Source organism: Gracilinanus agilis, chromosome 2, assembly GCF_016433145.1.
Source record: "Gracilinanus agilis isolate LMUSP501 chromosome 2, AgileGrace, whole genome shotgun sequence".
Taxonomy (NCBI): Eukaryota; Metazoa; Chordata; class Mammalia; order Didelphimorphia; family Didelphidae; genus Gracilinanus; species Gracilinanus agilis.
In genome coordinates, this window is record NC_058131.1 from 39,282,255 (window position 1) to 39,301,266 (window position 19,012).

At 43.3% G+C, this 19,012-nt stretch overlaps 2 protein-coding genes across 4 annotated transcripts in view; both read left to right on the forward strand.

Moving 5' to 3' along the window:
- LOC123236708 (ubiquitin-conjugating enzyme E2 D4) overlaps window positions 1–2,875 on the forward strand; it is a 39,252-nt gene extending 36,377 nt beyond the window's left edge. For all 3 annotated transcript variants that reach the window (XM_044663089.1, XM_044663090.1, XM_044663091.1), the window contains one exon: window positions 1,823–2,875. In XM_044663089.1, the coding sequence (XP_044519024.1) occupies window positions 1,823–1,868 (46 nt within the window). In that variant the 3' untranslated portion in view covers window positions 1,869–2,875. The remainder of the gene's footprint in view (window positions 1–1,822) is intronic.
- Window positions 2,876–14,068: 11,193 nt separating this feature from the next.
- DBNL (drebrin like) overlaps window positions 14,069–19,012 on the forward strand; it is a 32,129-nt gene continuing 27,185 nt past the window's right edge. Inside the window, exon 1 of the mRNA XM_044660448.1 lies at window positions 14,069–14,151. Coding sequence (XP_044516383.1) covers window positions 14,069–14,151 — 83 coding nt within the window. The remainder of the gene's footprint in view (window positions 14,152–19,012) is intronic.

Sequence of the window (19,012 nt, forward strand, 5' to 3'; positions counted from 1 at the left end):
GTGGAAGTCTTCAGAGAGATGCCACAATGGGTATGGGAACAATAAATGAATGTGTTTACTCAGTAATACTCTGTTTCAGAAGTCTTCTAGCTTTCTTTTCCTGCCCCACTCTGATTTCTTATTTGGTGACTGTGTTCAAAAGACAAATGCCAGTTGTCACTTCAGTACTCAGCATGACAGAATCCTCATCCAAATCCAGCATGTAAATAGTAGCATGAATTTAAAGACTTGGCAAATGTCGTGTGGCTTTGGGGAAAACAGATACATACTCATTGATTGCTGATAGAATCACAAACTTGTAGGATATTTTTGGACCATAGTCTGGCAGTTAAAATGTCAAAAAATAATCACACTGACTCAATAATTCCATTGTTTGCAGTATACCCTGAAGGTGTTATCAAAACACATTTTTAAGAGCTATTTATTCAAGAATTTTCATAGCATGATTATTTGTAATTGGAAAAAACTAGAGGTACCCAAATGTAGCAGTATGGTTAAATACATTGTAGTACATTGATTTAATGGAATAATAGTGTACATGTACAATGAAGACTAGCAAAGATATACAATAATAAAGAAGTTGGGAATGGCTTTTGTGAATTAAATTAAAGCATAAAAAGTAGAACCCAAAGACTGGTGGCAGAATGAATGAATAGAGACCTGAGGGAGATCCTGAGAGAGGGACTGCCATTTAGGGAAGTTTTATGTATTAGCATTAGTTAACTGTACGTGGTTGCTAATAAATGTAATTGGTTGAATTAACATTCAACATTAATTATAATTTTTTAAAGATAAATTAAGTGCACCAAAAGCTTGCTAACAGGACCTAGTCCAGTGGGATATTGATAGTTGCTAAGAGAAGGGGTCACTTAAAAAAAAATTAACAGATTTTTATTTTTTCTCCTTCCCACCCATCCCCAATTAAAAATGAAACCCTTGTAACAAATATGCATGGTTAAGCAAAATAAACCACCACTGTGGCTGTCTGGAGACATATGTCTCATTCTGTCCTTGGAGTTTCTCTGTGCCAGTAGGGAGGCAGAACTGGCCTCCATCCCTGGGCCTCTGCAAGGGTACTTGGGCTGTGCCTTACACTGAGTGCTCAAGGTTGACAGTCACTTTCTCAGATGGCTCTTTGCAACTCCACAGTTACTGAATTCTGGAGGGCAGCCTTTCCTTTTTCCCCCTGGCACATTTTTCACATTTTTTGTTATGTAAAAATGCAAGAAATTTCACTTTGTTGGGTTTTTTTACATGATTCTACTCAGTATTTATTCATCCTTTTAATAGCAGTAACCACAGAAATACCCACAACAGTGGGATAAATGGCAGTCTCCATTCGAAATAGAAGATGATTCATTGACTGCAGTTTCTTCAAACCTTCCATGGGGAAAGCCCCAGAACTTCTCCAAAGTCCCATGAGGAAAGCCCCAGTGCTAGTCACACTAGGATTCCCTGATTAAAACTAGCCTTTTTACTAGCTTTTCTTTAATTTAACAACTTCATTTTTTGAGAGATCATTCAAGCCACCATTTTTGCCTTGACTATCTGAATATAAAGTTAGTTTTCATTATTCTCAGATAACATTAGCTCGAGCCTTTTCTATCACCCATATTGTATCATCACACTAGATTGGGGGAAGAGAATTGGGAGAAAGACTTGAGGAAGTGACAGATGGCCTCCTGGGCTGCTGGTCCCCCCCTCCGGCAAATAGGTAGGAAAAGCAGAGCTAAGAGTCATTGTGAATTCTTCAACTTAAGAGTCTGCAAGTTTCAAGAGAATTAGAAGAATGAGGAGCTAACCTCTGCTCTTTCTCTTCCAGGTACAACAGATTGGCCAGAGAATGGACCCAGAAATATGCCATGTAAATGCCATGAAGATCTGACTCGTATTTACAAGTTAAGAAGTGAACCTCTCAGATCAGTCTCTTAGCTAAACTCTGGGTTGTCCGCTGTTTACTTGATGTCATGAGCCATTCACAAGGAGTCTCCTACTCTGTGAACAGACCTTGGTTTCCCTTTCACTTCTGTCTCAACGTGGTGGTACCACCTGCAGCCATTTGGCTTTTGACAACTTCATGCCTTTGATGCCAAAATCAGTAGCCACTTCCATTTACTGATTTTTAACCTGGTTCAAACTGGAATCCACCTTCCACTCAGACTCCCTCATTCTTCTCTTGGAATGGCAGAAATGCACGCATTCCTTCCTTCAGTCTTTCCTCAGGGTGGCATATGCTGTGCCCTTCAGGCTGCACAACAGGAGCTGAGTGGCCTCCTGATGAACTGTCCTAATAGAACCAAGTACTAGTTTGATGTGCCCAAGAGAGCCAGGCAAGATTTCCCCTAGTTTTCAGTTTACTGAAGAACTCTATCCAAAGAGGAATTCTGATCCCCAGGGACATTGCATGGAATTGGGAACAGTTTTGCAGTGAAATGAATTAGTGGCTGGATTTCCCACTGCCTCCAAGTAAAGGAGGAGATTGGGATTGGCCAGTCTTCACATGCAGTAGTAATCAGTCTCCCTTTTTTAAACTGAGAAGTGAGCAGGAGATCCGAAGCAGCTGGTGATAATGGCTAAGCACTTCATCTCCTCTCTCACTAACAGAATTACTACTCCTTGTAGTTTCACAAGGGAAAAAAAAATCATGAGATTTGGAAAGATTTAGGATTGTGGGATTTGAAGGTCATGGAAAAGGCTGAGGCCCTGCAAAAAAAAAAGAGAGAGAGAGAGAAAATGTCAGAGGACAGAGAGTGTTTCATTTGTCAGATTAAAAAAAGTTAAAGGTCTGGCACTTTGGTAAAGAGACTTCTTTTGTAAATAAACCTGTAATTTTCCCTTTGAAATAATCTTTGCATTACTCAAAGGGGTAGCTTCACTTTTATACTCATTTCTGTTTTCATTCAGAAGACAAGGTTTGGAAACTCTGTCCAGGTCCTTTAGAAACCTCAGCAGGAATGGTTCATTGGGCATTTGGCCCAATTAGCTTTCAGGTTTAAACATTTTTATTAGAGTTGGGATAAATGAAGAAGTATGGTATTGGTTGCCTTTATAGAGTTTTGTGACTATTCTAAGCAAGAAAATGAGTAGAATGGGGATTTTTTTTTTAACCTTAGCTAAACCTTCTCAAAGAGAAGCAATATGTATTATTTCAAAACTAAAGATAATGATTTATTTGCCCCTCTTCTCTCCAGGTTCTCAGAGTTGCTTTGCACTCCTTGGGTTACTCCACAATAAAATAATAACATTTGGGGGTATGCATGGGAGCTGAGTGACAGTATAACTATGCAACTAGCAAATGACCCAATCAGGCAATTGCAGATTTAAAGAGATGATAAAGGAAGTGGATTTGTTAACCCCTGAACCTAAGGGCAGCTAATGGCTTTTCTGAGAATTGGCATAGTCCAGAGACTCAGAAGTGGTAATTAAAATTTTGCCAAAAGATTTCACAGAGGAAGCTACTGAAGATAAGCTCCTTGTAGAAGGAAGAGCAGCTGGGATGGGCTCCTTCTGCTGTTTCTTTGTTTGGACAAGCCCTTGGCCTAGTGTTCTCCTCCTATTGCCATAAATTGGCTTTTTTCTTGTCTTAGATTTCCCATGGATTCTTTGCCATTTGCCAGAAATCACTCCTTTTCAGTCTTTTTTAAACTAACCAATAAATGAAAACTTTTAAATATATCAGGTATTAAGATCGTGCCATACACCATCATTATGGTGTTAAGATAGAAAAAGTCACTATGAGGAGCAGGGTGGCAAGAATAACATGGGGCTTGGCGCCTGTGGGCCCTAGCCATTTGGTAATGCTTCATCTTATGTCAGAGGATCACAAAGCATCTTCCAGATATAACTTGTGTGGCATGCTGTAACAGGGAGAAGATGGGATTGATTCCCATTTTGGTGATGGAAATACAGAGGCCCAGGGAGGGAAAGGTCCAAGGCTACCCAACATACTGAGAACCAAATGGTACCACAGAATGCTAGAGATAGGAGAAATCATTGAGATCCAGTGTTCCAGTTTTATAAACAAGGAAATTGAGGCCTATAGAGCAGCTTGCTTGAAGTTATATAGTGTGAATTTATCTATCTAGTGACTACTAAAAACATTTTTTTATTTTTTATTTTATTTTTTTACCAGTTCAACCAAATTTTTAAAATAGGTCTTCCTTCTACCCAGGAGGTTCCACGGGTAGTAAAAGAAATGAAATCAGCTCTTTGTACTCTTCTTCTCCTCCAACAGCAACCTTTATTGGCAAGCCTGTACTAGACTGTATATTCAGAAAGACCTGAGCTAGGGCTGCAGAGCATGCCATGTTTACCCCAGCCTGTCCAGCTGGTTCTTTCACTAATAAAGTCACTAGTCCTGTCTTCTTTCAAGGGCAAAAGCCATAGGATAGAGAGCAGAAGGGACCTAGGAAATCATCTAGTCTTACCCGCTTCTTTTACAGTTGAGGAAGTCAGTTGTGGAAAAAGTCCCTAAGATCAGACTAGTTCCATGGGGTAAAGTGGTTTTGTTTCCAAATGAATTGCTTCAAGTCCCACTGTGATTGCCAACTCTCTGCACTCAGGACCTCCTTCTAAAGGAAAAGACCCAAGTCTGCAATGGCATAGCCAGCTATGCTGTTTGTTTTCTCCTTGCCCTGAAAGTGAGGGGGATGGAGGAATTTTAATGCCCACAGTCCATGTAGACTGGCCATCATCTCCACTGTGTTCCTAGAGGACCTCGCCATTTGGGATTCTCATTGCCATATGAGAGTATTATTGGGATCCTTGGATTTCACAGAAGGTGAATTTGGAAACTTGGTAAACAACCCTTTTTTTTGGTTAGAGGACAGAGAAGAAAGAGGTGGCTTTTAAGACCAGCCTGACCAGAGAGGCATTTCACCAGGCTGCACTGCCCCCAGGGTCACCTTCTGAGCAAGCCACAGAACAGCTTGGTTCTAAGCTACCTCATCAGACTTTCTTAGGGATTTCCTTGAAAAGCCAGTGCAAGCCTTCTCAAAGTGGCACCTGAGCAGTTTCCAGGGGTCACTTGACAACCACTGGCATAGAGGTCATCCAGTTGCCAATGGGAATTTAGGAGGGGAGCTTGAGATGACCCAGATCTTCTCCATTCTCCAGGCCTGTTTATAAATCTATTTGTTTATGACTCGTTCTAGTTGTTTCAGTGTCTTTCCTCCCTAATAGTGCTGGAGGGAAGGGGTGGAGCAGTAGCTGACTTAACAGGGAGTGCTAGCTGTGCCCTCTGAAAAAAACTGGAAATTGCAAGACAGCCAAGTACCACTGACGCCCCAAGCTCCAGGTTGGTTGAAGATTCCTGTGGCCCAAGCTCAGATCCATGCCAGATTTTTCTCTTTTAGAAGGTGCTTATTTCTCCCATATCCATGTCAGAAATAGGACAAATAGTGGAGTACCTGTTAGTCTTATTCATGGCAGTTTGCTAGCTTCAGTCCTAAGCAGGAAAGGTTTATGAAATATATATCAGTTGGAGAAATGAACACATTTCTTTTAGCTTCTTCAATTTCCTAAAAAGTGATTGAGCCTCAAGATTCCAAGGGTATTTAGCTGCTCGCTGCAAGGGCTTCAGCCTCCTTCTGAGAAGTAAGCTCACAGCTTCTAAGGGCAAGAAACTTAGGTTGGCAAAGACATCAACAGGTTAAGCCTCCCCAAGAAAAAGGAATAAAGTTATCTGTCCGTGGTGTTTAAAAAAGAAAAGGGAGAAAAGAATGACTAGGTCTGAGCTTCCATGAATGAGATTGCCAGGACCCCATTTGTTGAGTCAGCCACCTTAGAAACTACTTAGATTTATTCAGGCCTTTTTTTGAGCATCCCAGTGCTTGCAAAGCACTGGCTGGTACTCCAGGGAAGGGGCTGGCCACCAAAGAGAGGCCAACCCTTGAAGAGTTTACAGTCTAATTAGCTGGAAATTCAGGGTCTATAGGTTAAGTCCAAGATGAATGGCAAAGACCAGAAGTGTTACTAGGAGGAGTTCAGTGTAAGAAAAGCCTTGTGGTAGAACTTGAGTTCAAATTCAGGGGAGAGTTATCTGTATAAGTGAAGGGCTAGAGGTATGGCCCAGGCCAAAGTTGAGAGTGAGAAATAAGCAAGATTTGTTTAGGGGACAGCGAGGAAGCTGCCCTTGTGGGAATGGATGATTCCTACTGGGGAGCCATGAGAGATAGAGGTCTCTGGGTTCATTGGGGAAAAACCCAATACAAGAGCCTTCAAAGTTCTAACCATTATTCCCTTGTCTTCTCTTGGCATAGCTAAGGAAAATAGTAAAACTCTGATGAATTACTGTAGGAAGAAAGGGGAAAACATCAGAAACTGGTCACCTGTCCCAAATGTGTCTATCTCTGGATTATGTATCAAGGAGCAATAACAATCCTGTTCAGGGTATTGTGAACTGCACCTTCTAGCCATGGAAATAGGAATAGATGGGGCAAATCAACCCAGCTGGGGAAGTCTAGCACTATTACAGGCTGGGCCAAAGTATGCCAGCCGAAAGATAGCCAGTATAGATTGTGGAGGGCTATAGATTTTGAATTTGCATTTTTTAAAAATCTCTGACATGCTAAGAAGTAGTTGTCCTTAAATGTCAGAAACTTTTGGTACATGGATCATGTTAAAGAACATACCAGTATCAGGTTGTTTACTCTGCATTAAAATGTAAAATGTCAGAATGTAAAACAGGCTCACCACTGAACTCCTCAATTTGCTGAAATTGCCATCCCTCTTTGTGATTTTATTTCCATTGGTGTTTATGAGTCACCAGCCCTGCTATACATTTTCTTTAGATCTCTTTGTAACTGAAGACTGTACCCCAGGGAATTGGGGCAGATGTGTGCTCATTACCTGGGCACTGGGTATCTGTAAGAATCCCAAGAAACCGGAAAGACATAGGAATGTGGATCATCTTTTCTTTGGGCTGCAGAAAGGACTGGGCCACCAAGAAACACAGTTTCTCCTTTTATTTGGAGGACTCTGTCCCTTCTTGGAAGTGCAGATGGACTCTACTAAGGAAACTCAGTCTGCAGTCATTTGAAGCTATCTTTGGTCTGCCTGTGGCTGTTGTCCAGAAAAAAGCAAGCAAGACTCCAGTGGAGTTACATGGAACCATGTTCAAACCCGAGAAACCCTTGTCTTGTTCCGGGTGGTTTCCCACTCTAGGCTGGCTGGTGGGTTCCTCCCATTGCTTAACAATGGGAGGAACCCACCAGCCTGCCCTCCCTCTTTTTCTCCTCTCCACGGCCATCCAGTGCTCATTACTGTTCAGACTATAACAGCCACTTACTGTGAAGGGTTTGGGCCTTTTTATCCTCAAGATTGTGAAGAATTCGTTTACTGAACCATATTTGCCATTTGCCGAGCACCATATAGAGTGGACATGATTCCTTTTTAAGATAGGAAAAGCAGAGCCTGAAACGTCTCCAACCTCTGCAATACTGTGGCCACATGCTGGCTTGAGCAGGGAAACTTCATCCTAGAATTCTGCTGAAATATGATTTTATTGCTAACTGTGAATCTTCTGTTGATGCATAAGCTAAATAAACAGTGGTCCTTTCTTATTGGTCTTGCTGTGCCTTTTGAGAACAGCCTCTTTTCTGTTTCCATCTGGGTGTGTTCTTTGACTATCATGAATTGTAGAGACAGACAGCTTCAAGAACCCCCCTTTATTGCCCCATCAGAACCACTGAAGATGCCTTTGGAATGAGCCACGTAGTTAAAGAGAATTTCAAGAATGAAGTTGGTCCAGTAGGTTCAGTTCTTGCCAGGTTAAATTTTGGGCAGTGGTAAAATGTCTGGGGAAAAGTAGAATGAGGATTAAGTGTTTAATACCGGTTTAGACACTCCTGGAGGAGAAAGTAGAGTAAGAAAATAGACCTGAATCTACCCATAATAAACAAAATTATGAAATCAAATAGGAATTCAGTTTAGACAGAGCATGAAATCCTAAAAAGCTTTTTGATTTTAATAACCTTAAAGTGAGAATGAGCCAACAAAAGACACTGAAGAAAAGATTTCTCGTAAAGGTGAGAAAAGTTTACATTGAGTTTGGTTGTGGGTACCACATTTAAGATAGACATTGATATATTTGATGGTGTCTAGAAAGGGGAGACGAAAATGGTGAAGGACCTTAAATCCATGCTTTGGGAGGTTTGATAAATTACTTCAGAAGAGAAAATAGAAGGGACCTTATAACTGTGTTTTTAAAGGACTATTAAATGGAAGAGGACACACATTTATTCTACTTGGCCCCAGAAGTCTGAAAGAGGAGTAATGTTTTTCAATGAGGAAAATTTAGATTTGATGCAAGGCAAGATTTCCTAATAATTAGAGTTACCAAGAAGCAGAATGAGCTAGCTCAGGAGGGAGCAAGTACCCCATCCTCTGGAGATTTGAAAGCAAAAGAGTGGTGATTACTTCTTGGCGATGATGAAAAGGTGATTCTAGTTCTGAAATGGAAACTTCATCCTGGAAAGAGGGCAATCTGTTAGAGGAGAGGCTTGTCCAGGTATGGAAGTTAGGAGTATGGCCACCTCTTCATATGAGACAGATGTGAAGGAAGATCTAGGGCAGTGATGGTGAACCTTTTAGAGATGGAGTGCCAGGCCCCATTCCCCAGACCAAGTGCTATATCTAACCCCCACTCCAACAGAGGCTTAGTGCTATGCCCTGCTCCCTGCCCTTCCCCCTTATCCAAACAGGGGATAGAGGAAACGCTTTCATTGGGCTGCTGGGCAGAGGGGCAGGTGAAGTGAGGAATGTCCTCAGGTGCATGTAGAGAGGGAGGGGAACACCTCTGCCCCAAGTCCCTCTGGCATGCTAGTAACAAACTCTGGTGGGTGACTGCAAGCATGCTATTTTGGGCATGCATGCCATAGGTTCACCATCACTGATCTAGGGTGATGCAGGCATCTGAGAGATAGGATTTGAAGAAGAGGGAGAAGAAGAGAGAGACTTCATAGGGAATTACCTTAATTTTTTTTCTGTAAAATATAAGGTAAACTTCTTAGCTGAGATAGTGAGAAGAGAGGATGTCATGGAAGGTTTGAGAAGGGATGCAAAAGTTTGGAAGAGCTTCTGTGGAGTGTGGGATAGTAAATTGATAAGGAAGATATAGTAGGATTGCCTAGCAGCAGTGAGGGCCCAAAGTTGTGTAACATAAACTTGCAGTGACCTAGTCAGAAAGAGCGCATGATTTTCTTTATCTTTTTCAGCAAGACATGTAGGAGCAAAGTTAGTGGATGGTGGGAATGAGCCTTGCTGGATATAATCAGTGAACTGATAAGGCATTTCAGAGAGGAGGACAGTGCAGCATTTTTTTTTAAACCCTTACCTTCTATCTTAGAATCAATACTGTGTATTGGTTCTAAGGCAGAAGAGTGGTAAGGGCTAGGTCATGGGGGTTAAGTGACTTGTATAAGGATAAAAAATGATAAAGGCTGGTATAAATATATAAATTAGTATTTTAATTAAAGTCATTCTGATAGATAAAGTGATTAGACCACACGCTTGTAAGAATTCAAAACTGCCGCCCGTGCCATTATTACCTCCCGTCTCTTCCTGAGTCTGCTGGCCAAGAGGCCACTCTCCCCTAACCCAGGAGATTTAAACTGTTCTGTGTGGAGACGTAGGCGTCCCCACGCCCAAAGAACCGGAAATGGAAACCTGTTGGACCACAGGAAATGTAGTTTGATAATTTCCACGTGTCCATAGAAAATATATATATACTTTTAGATGGCATTTCCCAAATTTCACTTTTACACTTGCCCAGGGTCACACAGCTGGGAAGTGTCTGAGGCCAAATTTGAGCCCAGGACCTCTTATCTCTTGGCCTGGCTACCAATTCACTAAGACACCCAGTTGCCCCCAGGACAGTGTAGTATTGAAGTGGTCCATCAAGGAGTCAGGATGTGGAGAAGAGGATAGAATGGCTAGTATAAGGGAGATGGCCTAGAAGAGAATTGAGGGGTCAAGAGACTGGAGGGCACAGTGTGAATAAAGAGTAGGTTTTTGTAAGGAAATGTGGAGGAAGAGAAGAAAAGCTAATAGACTGTGGTTAGATAAGGGGTTTACAAAATTTTTATACATGAGGGTAGTACATTTGTGGGTGAAAGCAAGATTAAGGGTATGACCATCTTTACTGTATAGCTAAGGTGGAGGAGTAGCTCATAAAAGGAAGGTTGTGGTACTGAGTGGTTAATGTTTGAGGGAGAATCATTATGTATGTTGAATTCCCCAGGTATGACAGCAGAAGTTGGGAAGGAAAGAAAAATTGTGATTCATGTACTTAATTCATTGAGGAAGGATAGGAAATGGTGTGTGTGTGTGTGTGTGTGTGTGTGTGTGTGTGTGTGTGTGTGTGTGTGTGTTTGTATGGTATCTTAAGCAGTAGCTACCAGGATTTTGATTGGGTGGTAGATATAAATAGCAGGAACCTCAAAGAAGGAAAGGTTACTAAGTGATGGAGGAAGGAGAAGAACATGGAAGTGGCAATGGGGAAAAAAAAGTGTTCCAATTCTTCCTCCTTGATCAGTGAGCTGCGGGGAAGGAATATTGGTGTAGCCTCTAATCAAAAGGGTAGCCAGGGATACTGTGCCATGGGAGCAACCCAGTAAGAAATCTATACAGCAAATGTTGATGGTGGGCAGGAATGAGGTAGTAGGCTAAGGAGTTTCTATCCTATAAGCAATAGCAAATCATGGAACATTTTTGAGGAAAGGAGTGATTGTCAGGCAGCTTTACAAAGCTTGAACTAGAGCAGAGAAACTTAAGCTTAATATTGAATGATGGGATAGCGAAGGGGACCTTCAGTGGCTTCGAGTTCAGTTAAGAGAGTAATTATTTACTACCATCGTGGGGCTAAAGAAGGATACCTGAAGAAGAACACAAAAGCAGATAAAAGAAATGGATATAGGAAGAGGCAGATACCAAGGGTGGGGAAATGAAACCAGACAAATGGAAGGAGAATGTATTTGGGAGAAATCAGGAAACCTGGAAGAAGCCCATCTTGGAAATGGTGAGTCTTCTTAGTTAAAGACACTGGCAAAGTCTATTCGGTGAGGAAGGAGGCATTTAGGTCTTAGCACATGGTGGCTTTCTTGGTGTTCTGGAAAATGAATATAAAGATAGTCATCACAATGTGCAGGAGACAGATGGTAAGGATATGTAGAACAAATTAATTTCAGCATGATTTAGTTGAGAGTTGGCCCTGAGGTCAGAATTCCTAAGTTGAAGCCTAGTTTTGTGATCAGATTTCTCAGCTGTAAAATGGGATAATAATGCTTACATTTGCTTATCTCATAGGATTATCAGAAGGAAAGTGTTTTGTGCCCTAAAAATGGCATATAAATATTTTAGTTGGCATTTCTAATTATCTTCAGAATTTCTGACAGACTTAAAGTCATAAGAAGATCACAGAATTACTGAAGTATCTGCAGAAAGTTTGATGAATTAACTAGCCTCTGCTATGGAGATTTCTAAGCTATCCTAGCTTGATTCAGACTGGATATTTTCTCCATATTTTTCTATGTTGCATTCCAATGATCCCCATTCACTGGCAAAAGTCATGTGTGTTATTGTTCCATTCAGCTCAAACTCTACAATATGCTTGAGCAGACAAATAGGTAAAAGACATTTAGCTGATGGTTTCATGATTCTAAAAGGGAGAATGGGGGAGAGTGATGGCTACTTCTTTGCCTTCTAGTTAGCAGGTTTATGTGATCCTTGGAGAGGCTAGAGACAGTTTATTGGATTAGGAAGAGATCTCTGTGCCAGGATTAAGCTCTGAGTAGGAGAAGGACACAGACTAACTTTTCACCTTTCCAATACATTATAGGGAACTTTCTAGAATACCATATATTAGTACCTCAAGGCTCCTGTTCCCCTTGGTGGTGGGTCCTCACTGGCCCATCAGATGACCAACATCTCACTGCCATAGTAGACAGTCTTTTTGAGGTGTTTTGGCTTAAAACACTGGAAAAAAGCTGTAACCTGGTGACAAGCCTTTTAATGATGAACCCTTAGGATGACATATTTGAGGGTGGGGTGGAAAGGAGAAATACAGGTTAGACAGTGAATCAGCAAAACCTGTAGAGCCCTTGTATAAGGGAACAAGGTTCCCACACTATTCCACTCAATTTAACAAACATTTATTAAGTAATTATTATATACAAGGCACTCATTGTGCCACAACTCCAAAGGACCTTACAGTGCTACTCAGGAGAGGGTATGAAATCACATTTTACAGATAAGTAAATACACAATGTATAAAGTAACACAAAATAACTCTAAGGGGGAGAAAAAAACTAATAGAAGCAGAGGTATGGAGGGATCCTTTAAGTCCTCTTCAGTAGTAGGGGACAACTGAGCTGTGTGTTGAAGGATGCTAAAAATTCTGGAGGGGTTCATCAGAGGGCATTCTAGACATGGGAAATGGAATGTCATGTATAGGGATCAACTCATAAGCCATATTAACTGGAAAAGAGCATGTGAAAGGGAGTAACGTGGCACAAGACTAGGGAGATGGGAAACAAAGCACTTACACTAAGCCCTGTGCTAAATGCTATCTGGCATGCAACATTATTCCTAATCTGACGAACACAATGAGTAGGATACAATACAATGAAACTTCGAAAGATTTGCCTAAGAAACAGACTCACAGATGAGCATTTCCTTTCCTTTGGCCCCTCTTTAAAAAGTTTACCCATCACTGGCCCAGGGGATTGAGAACCAGGCCTAGAAATGGGAGGCCCTGGGCTCACTTCCTAACTGTGTGACTCTGGGTTAAATTACTTAACTGCTTAACACTCTTCTGCTTTGGAACCTACACACAGTATTGTTTCAAAATGTAAGAGTTTTTTATTAAAAAAAACCAAACAAACAAATATCAAAAGAGTAAAAGGGGAGAAGTATTAGAAGACTGGAGAAGCAGGAAGGGGCCAGGTTGTGAGAAGTTTAAAAAGCCAAATAGATTTGTCCATGATCCTGGAAATCTGTGCTTAATGGAGATCACTTTAGTAACTGAGTGGTGGATGGACTAAAACAGGAGGGTGGCAGTGGCAGGGTTGAGATGCAGAGAGGTGAAATCCACAAGAGATGCTGAAGAGAAAGGTGAAATTGACAGGAGATGACAGGTGAAACTGACAAGAGATGAGAAGCGGTGAAACCGGCAGGCCTTGGCCTTAGGTATTGGTGATAGCGAGGGATCCGCAGGATGACTCCTAGGCCGTGAGCATGAAGGATGACAAGATGGCGTTGCCAACTCTATGGGAACTGCAGGAGTAGGGTGAGGAGGCAATGAGTTGTGCATTGGTTGGTGGGATTTTCGGATCTGAAATAGGCTGAGTGTGTGGGTGATGGCTTAATTATAGTTTGTGGAGAGAGTGAAGAGTTGAGGGGGACGCCCCAATTTGGCCTGCACCATTCATCCTCCAAATGACAGGAAGGAGGGGAGTGCTCAGGAGGTGGGGTGGACTGGAGCTGTGTTTGGTCCTATTTAGTTTGGAAGGTCAGCCTCGGGATCGAAAGACCTGGGTTCAAACGCTGTTGGGGACACTTGATTGTAGACCTCTGGGCACATGGATTCCCCAAACCTCTCCTTCCCAGGCTGTCTCCTCCGGGGAATAAGAAAAAGAAACACTCGCGCACACTGGGGGGGGGGGAGGGGTGAGGGGGCGGAGGGAGGGGAAATAGCAGTACCAGCCTTTCAGAAGTTGGGAAGGACATCACAGGGTCCGAGAGACTCGAACCTTAAAAGTTCAGGGTCGGACATACTGGACAGACAACCTATGCTGGGGCAGCCTCGGACCTCTAGGGCACATGGCTCCTCCCGCCTTCCCCATTCCCAGCCTCTAAACTCCGCCCATCAAGGCTCCACCTCCACCTCTCCGAGCATGCGCCCCCGATCCAGGCTCTGTCCCCTTCCTCCTCCCCTCGCGCCGCCGCCGAAGTCGCTTCCGACCACCAGGGGGCGGGGCCCGAACCGGAAGTAGCGGTGGCGGCGGTGTCAGCCACAAGCGAGTATCCCAGAACCGAGGAGGAGTTCGAGTGAACGGGTCGGGGAGGCGTCATGGCCGTGAACCTGAGTCGGAATGGGTCGGCCCTGCAGGAGGCCTACCGGCAAGTGGTCACCGAGAAGTCACCCACGGACTGGTGAGGGAGGGGAGGCTGGGGGGAGGGGTGGGAAGGAGGCTCCTGCATCCCCGCAGGGGTGGGGGGAATGGAGGAAGGGGAGAGGAAAGGGTGGAGGGGAGGTATCGAGGCCCCTGAGGGGAGGGAGGGGATAAGGAATGAAGGGAGGAGGGATGGAGGGGAGCCTAATGTAAAAGGTTTGGGAGTGGAGAAGTGTATGGGGGAGGGGGCTGCGAAGCCCAAAGGGTGCAGGAGTGAGGGTGCCTGCCCTGAGGGTTTTAAGGGCTCGTTGGGGAAAAGGGGATGGAGGAAGGGTTGGGGATGGTTCTCCAGAGGGGGAGAGAGAGAAGCCTGGAATTTGGGGAGAAGGTAGGGAAGATGGGGCAGAAAGCGGGGTGCTGGGTCTCGGCTTTTAGGAAGTGAGAGAAGCCTGGGTCTTTGTTAGGGGACCGGGGAGGCTGAGGTGAACCTAGGCTGCTGCTGTTCCAGGGTGCCTTTCTCCAGGCTTGGGGAGGTTCTCACCCACACACTCCCTCTACTGGGTGCTGGTGGTGCAATGGGTGTGTCCGCAGTGTGGCCTTTGGATGGGTGGGTGTGGGGAAGGGGAGGTCTGGCCCCTAAGGCGCTTACTTCCTTCTTTACCTTACTCATCCAGACCTCCTGGCTCCTGTGAGAGCCTGGGGAATGGGGGTCTCTATGGGGAAGCACAGAACCTGGACGGTGCTCACTCAGCAGTCCAAGGCCTTGAGTCCTTCTCCTTGGCCGGGCTGCTGGCAACATTGTTGCCTCCATGGGAGGGGGCCACATTTCTTGGAGCAAGAAGAATGCAGTTGGTACCTGTGGGCCTGCTTGCCTCTTCCCTTCAGCTAAGGTGTCTCTGGCTTCTGCACTCACTTATAGGGGCTTTGAGCACTTGGCATTTGGGAACCACTCAAAAGACTTCGTTTTGGGGGAAAACTGGGTTCTTCTTCTGGCTGGTCTACACCTTCTCTCTCTTCAGTTCCTAGGGAGCTTCCCATTGAATTTCAGATCTTTGCTTTTCTTCTCCATTCCTCCTTGAGCTCTGTTTATAGCCCAAAAGGCCCATGCTAGTCCAGGAAACCATCATGTCTCTGTCTCTTCTAATACTGGATAGAGCCGCAGAGTCTCTTCTATAGAACTGGTCTGGGAAATCAAATTCTGCATTCTATGGGATTATGGAGAAGACAGGGCCTGACCTTTTTAGTGTCCTCAGTTTTATCAAGAACAAAGAACACAGGTTTTTGGGAAATCCGCAGAATTATGGTTTTCGACCCCTAAGTCCTTACCTTCTGTCTTAGTATCATTTCCAAGATGAAAGAGTGGCAAGGGCTAGGCAGTTGGGATTTAAGTGACTTGCTCAGGGTCACAATCTATCAAGTGTCCCAGTTCAGATTTGAACCCAGGTCCTCCTGACTCCAGCCCTAGTGCTCTGCCCACTAGCTGTCCCTCAGCGATATAATGTTGCCAAGTACAAGGACAGGAGGTCTGTTTTTCATCTCAAAACAACAGGGTGACACAGTATATGCTTTTATGTCAGTGATTTGTGAGGTTGTGAAGTCTGAAGATCAGGTGCACATCTCACAGGAAGGAGAATATTTTGTGGCACTTAGGTCATCGTTACTTTGTTAATGTGGCTGAGGGAGCTTCTTCACTGCACACACTTGCATTTGTTGCTATATATGGTCATTTTCCATTTTGTGCCCCCTTCCCCTTTTGCCTAAATCGTTTGTTTCCATTGGCCTGTTTTGAGGATTTCCTGTTATATTGATAAGAAGCTCAGCAGAGAATATTAAGGTTGACTACCTTGGTTGGAGGTGGTAATAGGGCCTTGGGACCGACTTACCAATATGAGAAGGAACATGGCCATAGAAAGAATAATGGACTCAGTCAGAACTTGGGTTTAAAGCCTACGTGCTCCTTTACTAGTTATATGACCTTAAGTCACTGAGCCTCACAGGTTTTCAGTTTCCTTAACATCAAATGAGATTGGACCAAATGATGGCTTTCCAGTTTGACATTCTGTGCTTCTAGTGCCAATTCATCCTGGTTATATCAAGAAACATTCATTATGTGTGTGTGTGTCCATGTCTATCTAATGGGGGAAAGATAATACAAAAGGAAGATAAAAGAGGTGGAGACAAAGGATCAGAGAAGTCCTCAAGTACTTACTGCAGCCAGGTGAGAGATGAAGTAGCTGAGCTGAGCCTCCTTCTTAAATTGAGGTTTGGAGCACATGGTCCCACACTCCTTTCAGGGATACTGAGAGTTGTGATGAGGTGGTGAATCCAGGCTTAGGAGAGCTCACAGGATGGTGAGGTTATCTCAATAATGAGTTTTCTGGGGTGGAAAACTCAGAGAAGTCACAGAGTAGTACAGTCAGACAAGAAATGAAAAATATAGCTTGTTTGTAAGAATTTGTTTGTGTAAACTTAAAGGTTTGAAAAGAGATTTACAAATATTTTTTCATTTGCTCCTCACAATATGCTGTTATGCTTTTATTATTCCCATTTTGCAGATGAGAAAACAGACAGCTTACATGAACTTGTGTGGTCCCATAAGTGAATGAAACCAGGTTTTGAATTTAAGTCTTCCTGGCTCCAAGTTTAACACTATCATACCACATAATCATATTTGCACTATTTTTGTTTGTTTTGTTTTTTTTTGACTTTTTTTGGTAGTCCTAGCAGTTAGCAAAATTAGCCCTAGTTAGTGCCTGGCACATAGTGACACGTAAATAAATGCTTATCAAGTTGACTCAATGAAACCAGATAGAGGTAGAAGACTACCTCCTGTTCCATGAGCAAGACTCCATCTCTTGGCTGAATGCTCTCCCTCCTCATCTCTGTGAAGGTAGATTAGAACAATCTTTTTATTTGGAAAATAATTCCGCAAGTTATAGCACAGGTAAATATTCAGGCTGAGTTGTATAAAGGTTCATCTTGTTCTGTCCAGAGAGTTGGGGCTTCTGAGAATGTAATTCTGTTGCTATGACTCCCAACATCTTTTAGCCATTATCTCCTGCACATCTCATTTTTGTGGTTGAAACCACCTTATTAATTCTGAATTTCCTTAGTAAGTGTAGAGCCAGGTTGCTTAGCTCAGAGTACTTTTTAAACTTGGAGTCAATATTGGGAGACAATAATTTTTCTTCACCCTGACTTGAGGCTACTTAGGGTTGGAGCCTGAGAAGATGTAGGTCCCAGAAAATTAATATAACTACCAACTGTGGTACTTAAAAAACAGAAAATTGGGGCAGCTGGATGGCTCAGTGAATTGAGAACCAGGCCTAAAAACGGGAGGTCCTAGGTTCAAATATGGCCCGGGACACTAACTAGCTGTGTGACCTTGGGCAAGTCACTTAACCCCTATTGCCTAGCCCTTACTGGTCTTCTGTCCTAGAACCAATACAGAGTGTTGATTCTAAGATGGAAGATAAGGGTTATATATTAAAAAACAACAACAACAACAACAGAAAATAAGCCTGGGTCCATCCCATCCACCCCACCTGCTCCATTTCTACCTTGCCCTGGGTACTCGACAAGGACTCACTTGAAACCATTGATTGGAGACGGAAATAGGAATTTGGTGATGGGAAACTGCAATATTTTGCTTGGAGACAGTTAATCTTATACTTCGAGGCCCTGAAAGGTTCTAGTGCTAGGTTTTTACTTATCCTATTTGAGGAAGGAAATTTTGCCATCAATTTTAGTGATATTCCTTTGACTTCTCGTCTCTATTACTTCTCTGTTAATGATTTCCAGATCATCAATATAGAAGTAATCTCATATCATCTCTGTGCAGATGACTCCTGAATTTGCATTATCTGGTCCTCTTTTTCCTGAACTGGTCTTATATGCTGATCACTTAAATATATGTGTTTTAAGCTCCTGAAACTCAGCATGTTCAAAAAAAGAACTCATTTTCTTTAGTCCCAAACCTACTCCTTTTCCTAGCTTCCATATTTCCACTGAGGACACCACCATCTTTCCATTCTCCCAGCTTCAAAATATCACAGTCATCCTTGACTCACCCCATACCTAGTCATTTATCCAGGCTTATAATTTAGATCTTCACAATAGTCTCTCTTCTTTCTTTTCACTCTCACCACAGTCATGCCCAACTGCTTTTACTTGGATTGTTGCACAGTAGCCTCCTAGCCTTTGGTCTCTCTCACTCTCCCTATCCCTCTCTTTCTCTTCTCCTTTCTTTTCCCATTCTTCCCTGTTCCCCTCCCTGCTTCCTCTGCACAAACTTCAGTGACTCTCTATGATAAACTATAAAATGTCATATAATGTAGTTTATGCTTGTGCTGCAGCCTACCTTTCCAGATTTATTGCATATTTCTTCCCTCATGCACTCTGTATTTTAGTTAAACTGGCCTGCTAGCATTTTCTTGAACATAATGTTACATCTCTTGTCTCCATGTCCTTGCACAGACATTCCCCCTTCCTCCCTCTCCTTTTCTCCCTCCCTCTCCCCCTTCCTCTTTCCCTGTGCCCCCTTTTCCCTATTTCTCCCCCTCCCCCTCTCTTTCTCTCTCTCCTTCCCTCACTCTTCTCTTCTTTCTCTCTCTCTCTCTCTCTCTCTCTCTCTCTCTCTCTCTCTCTCTCTCTCTCTCTCTCTCTCACACACACACACACACACAGACACTCTCACCCTGAGGTAGGAGTGGCATTGCATCTGTTGCTTGCAGACTCAATCATGAAAGCTGTTGTGCCATAGAACTTATTCTTTTGCCCACTACTGTCAGTCAGTAAGCAGCCACTAAGTGCCTACTTTGTGCCCAGCACTGTGCTGAATGCTGAGGATACAAAAAAGAGGGACAAGACAATCCCTGCCCTCCAGGAGCTCACAGCACTAA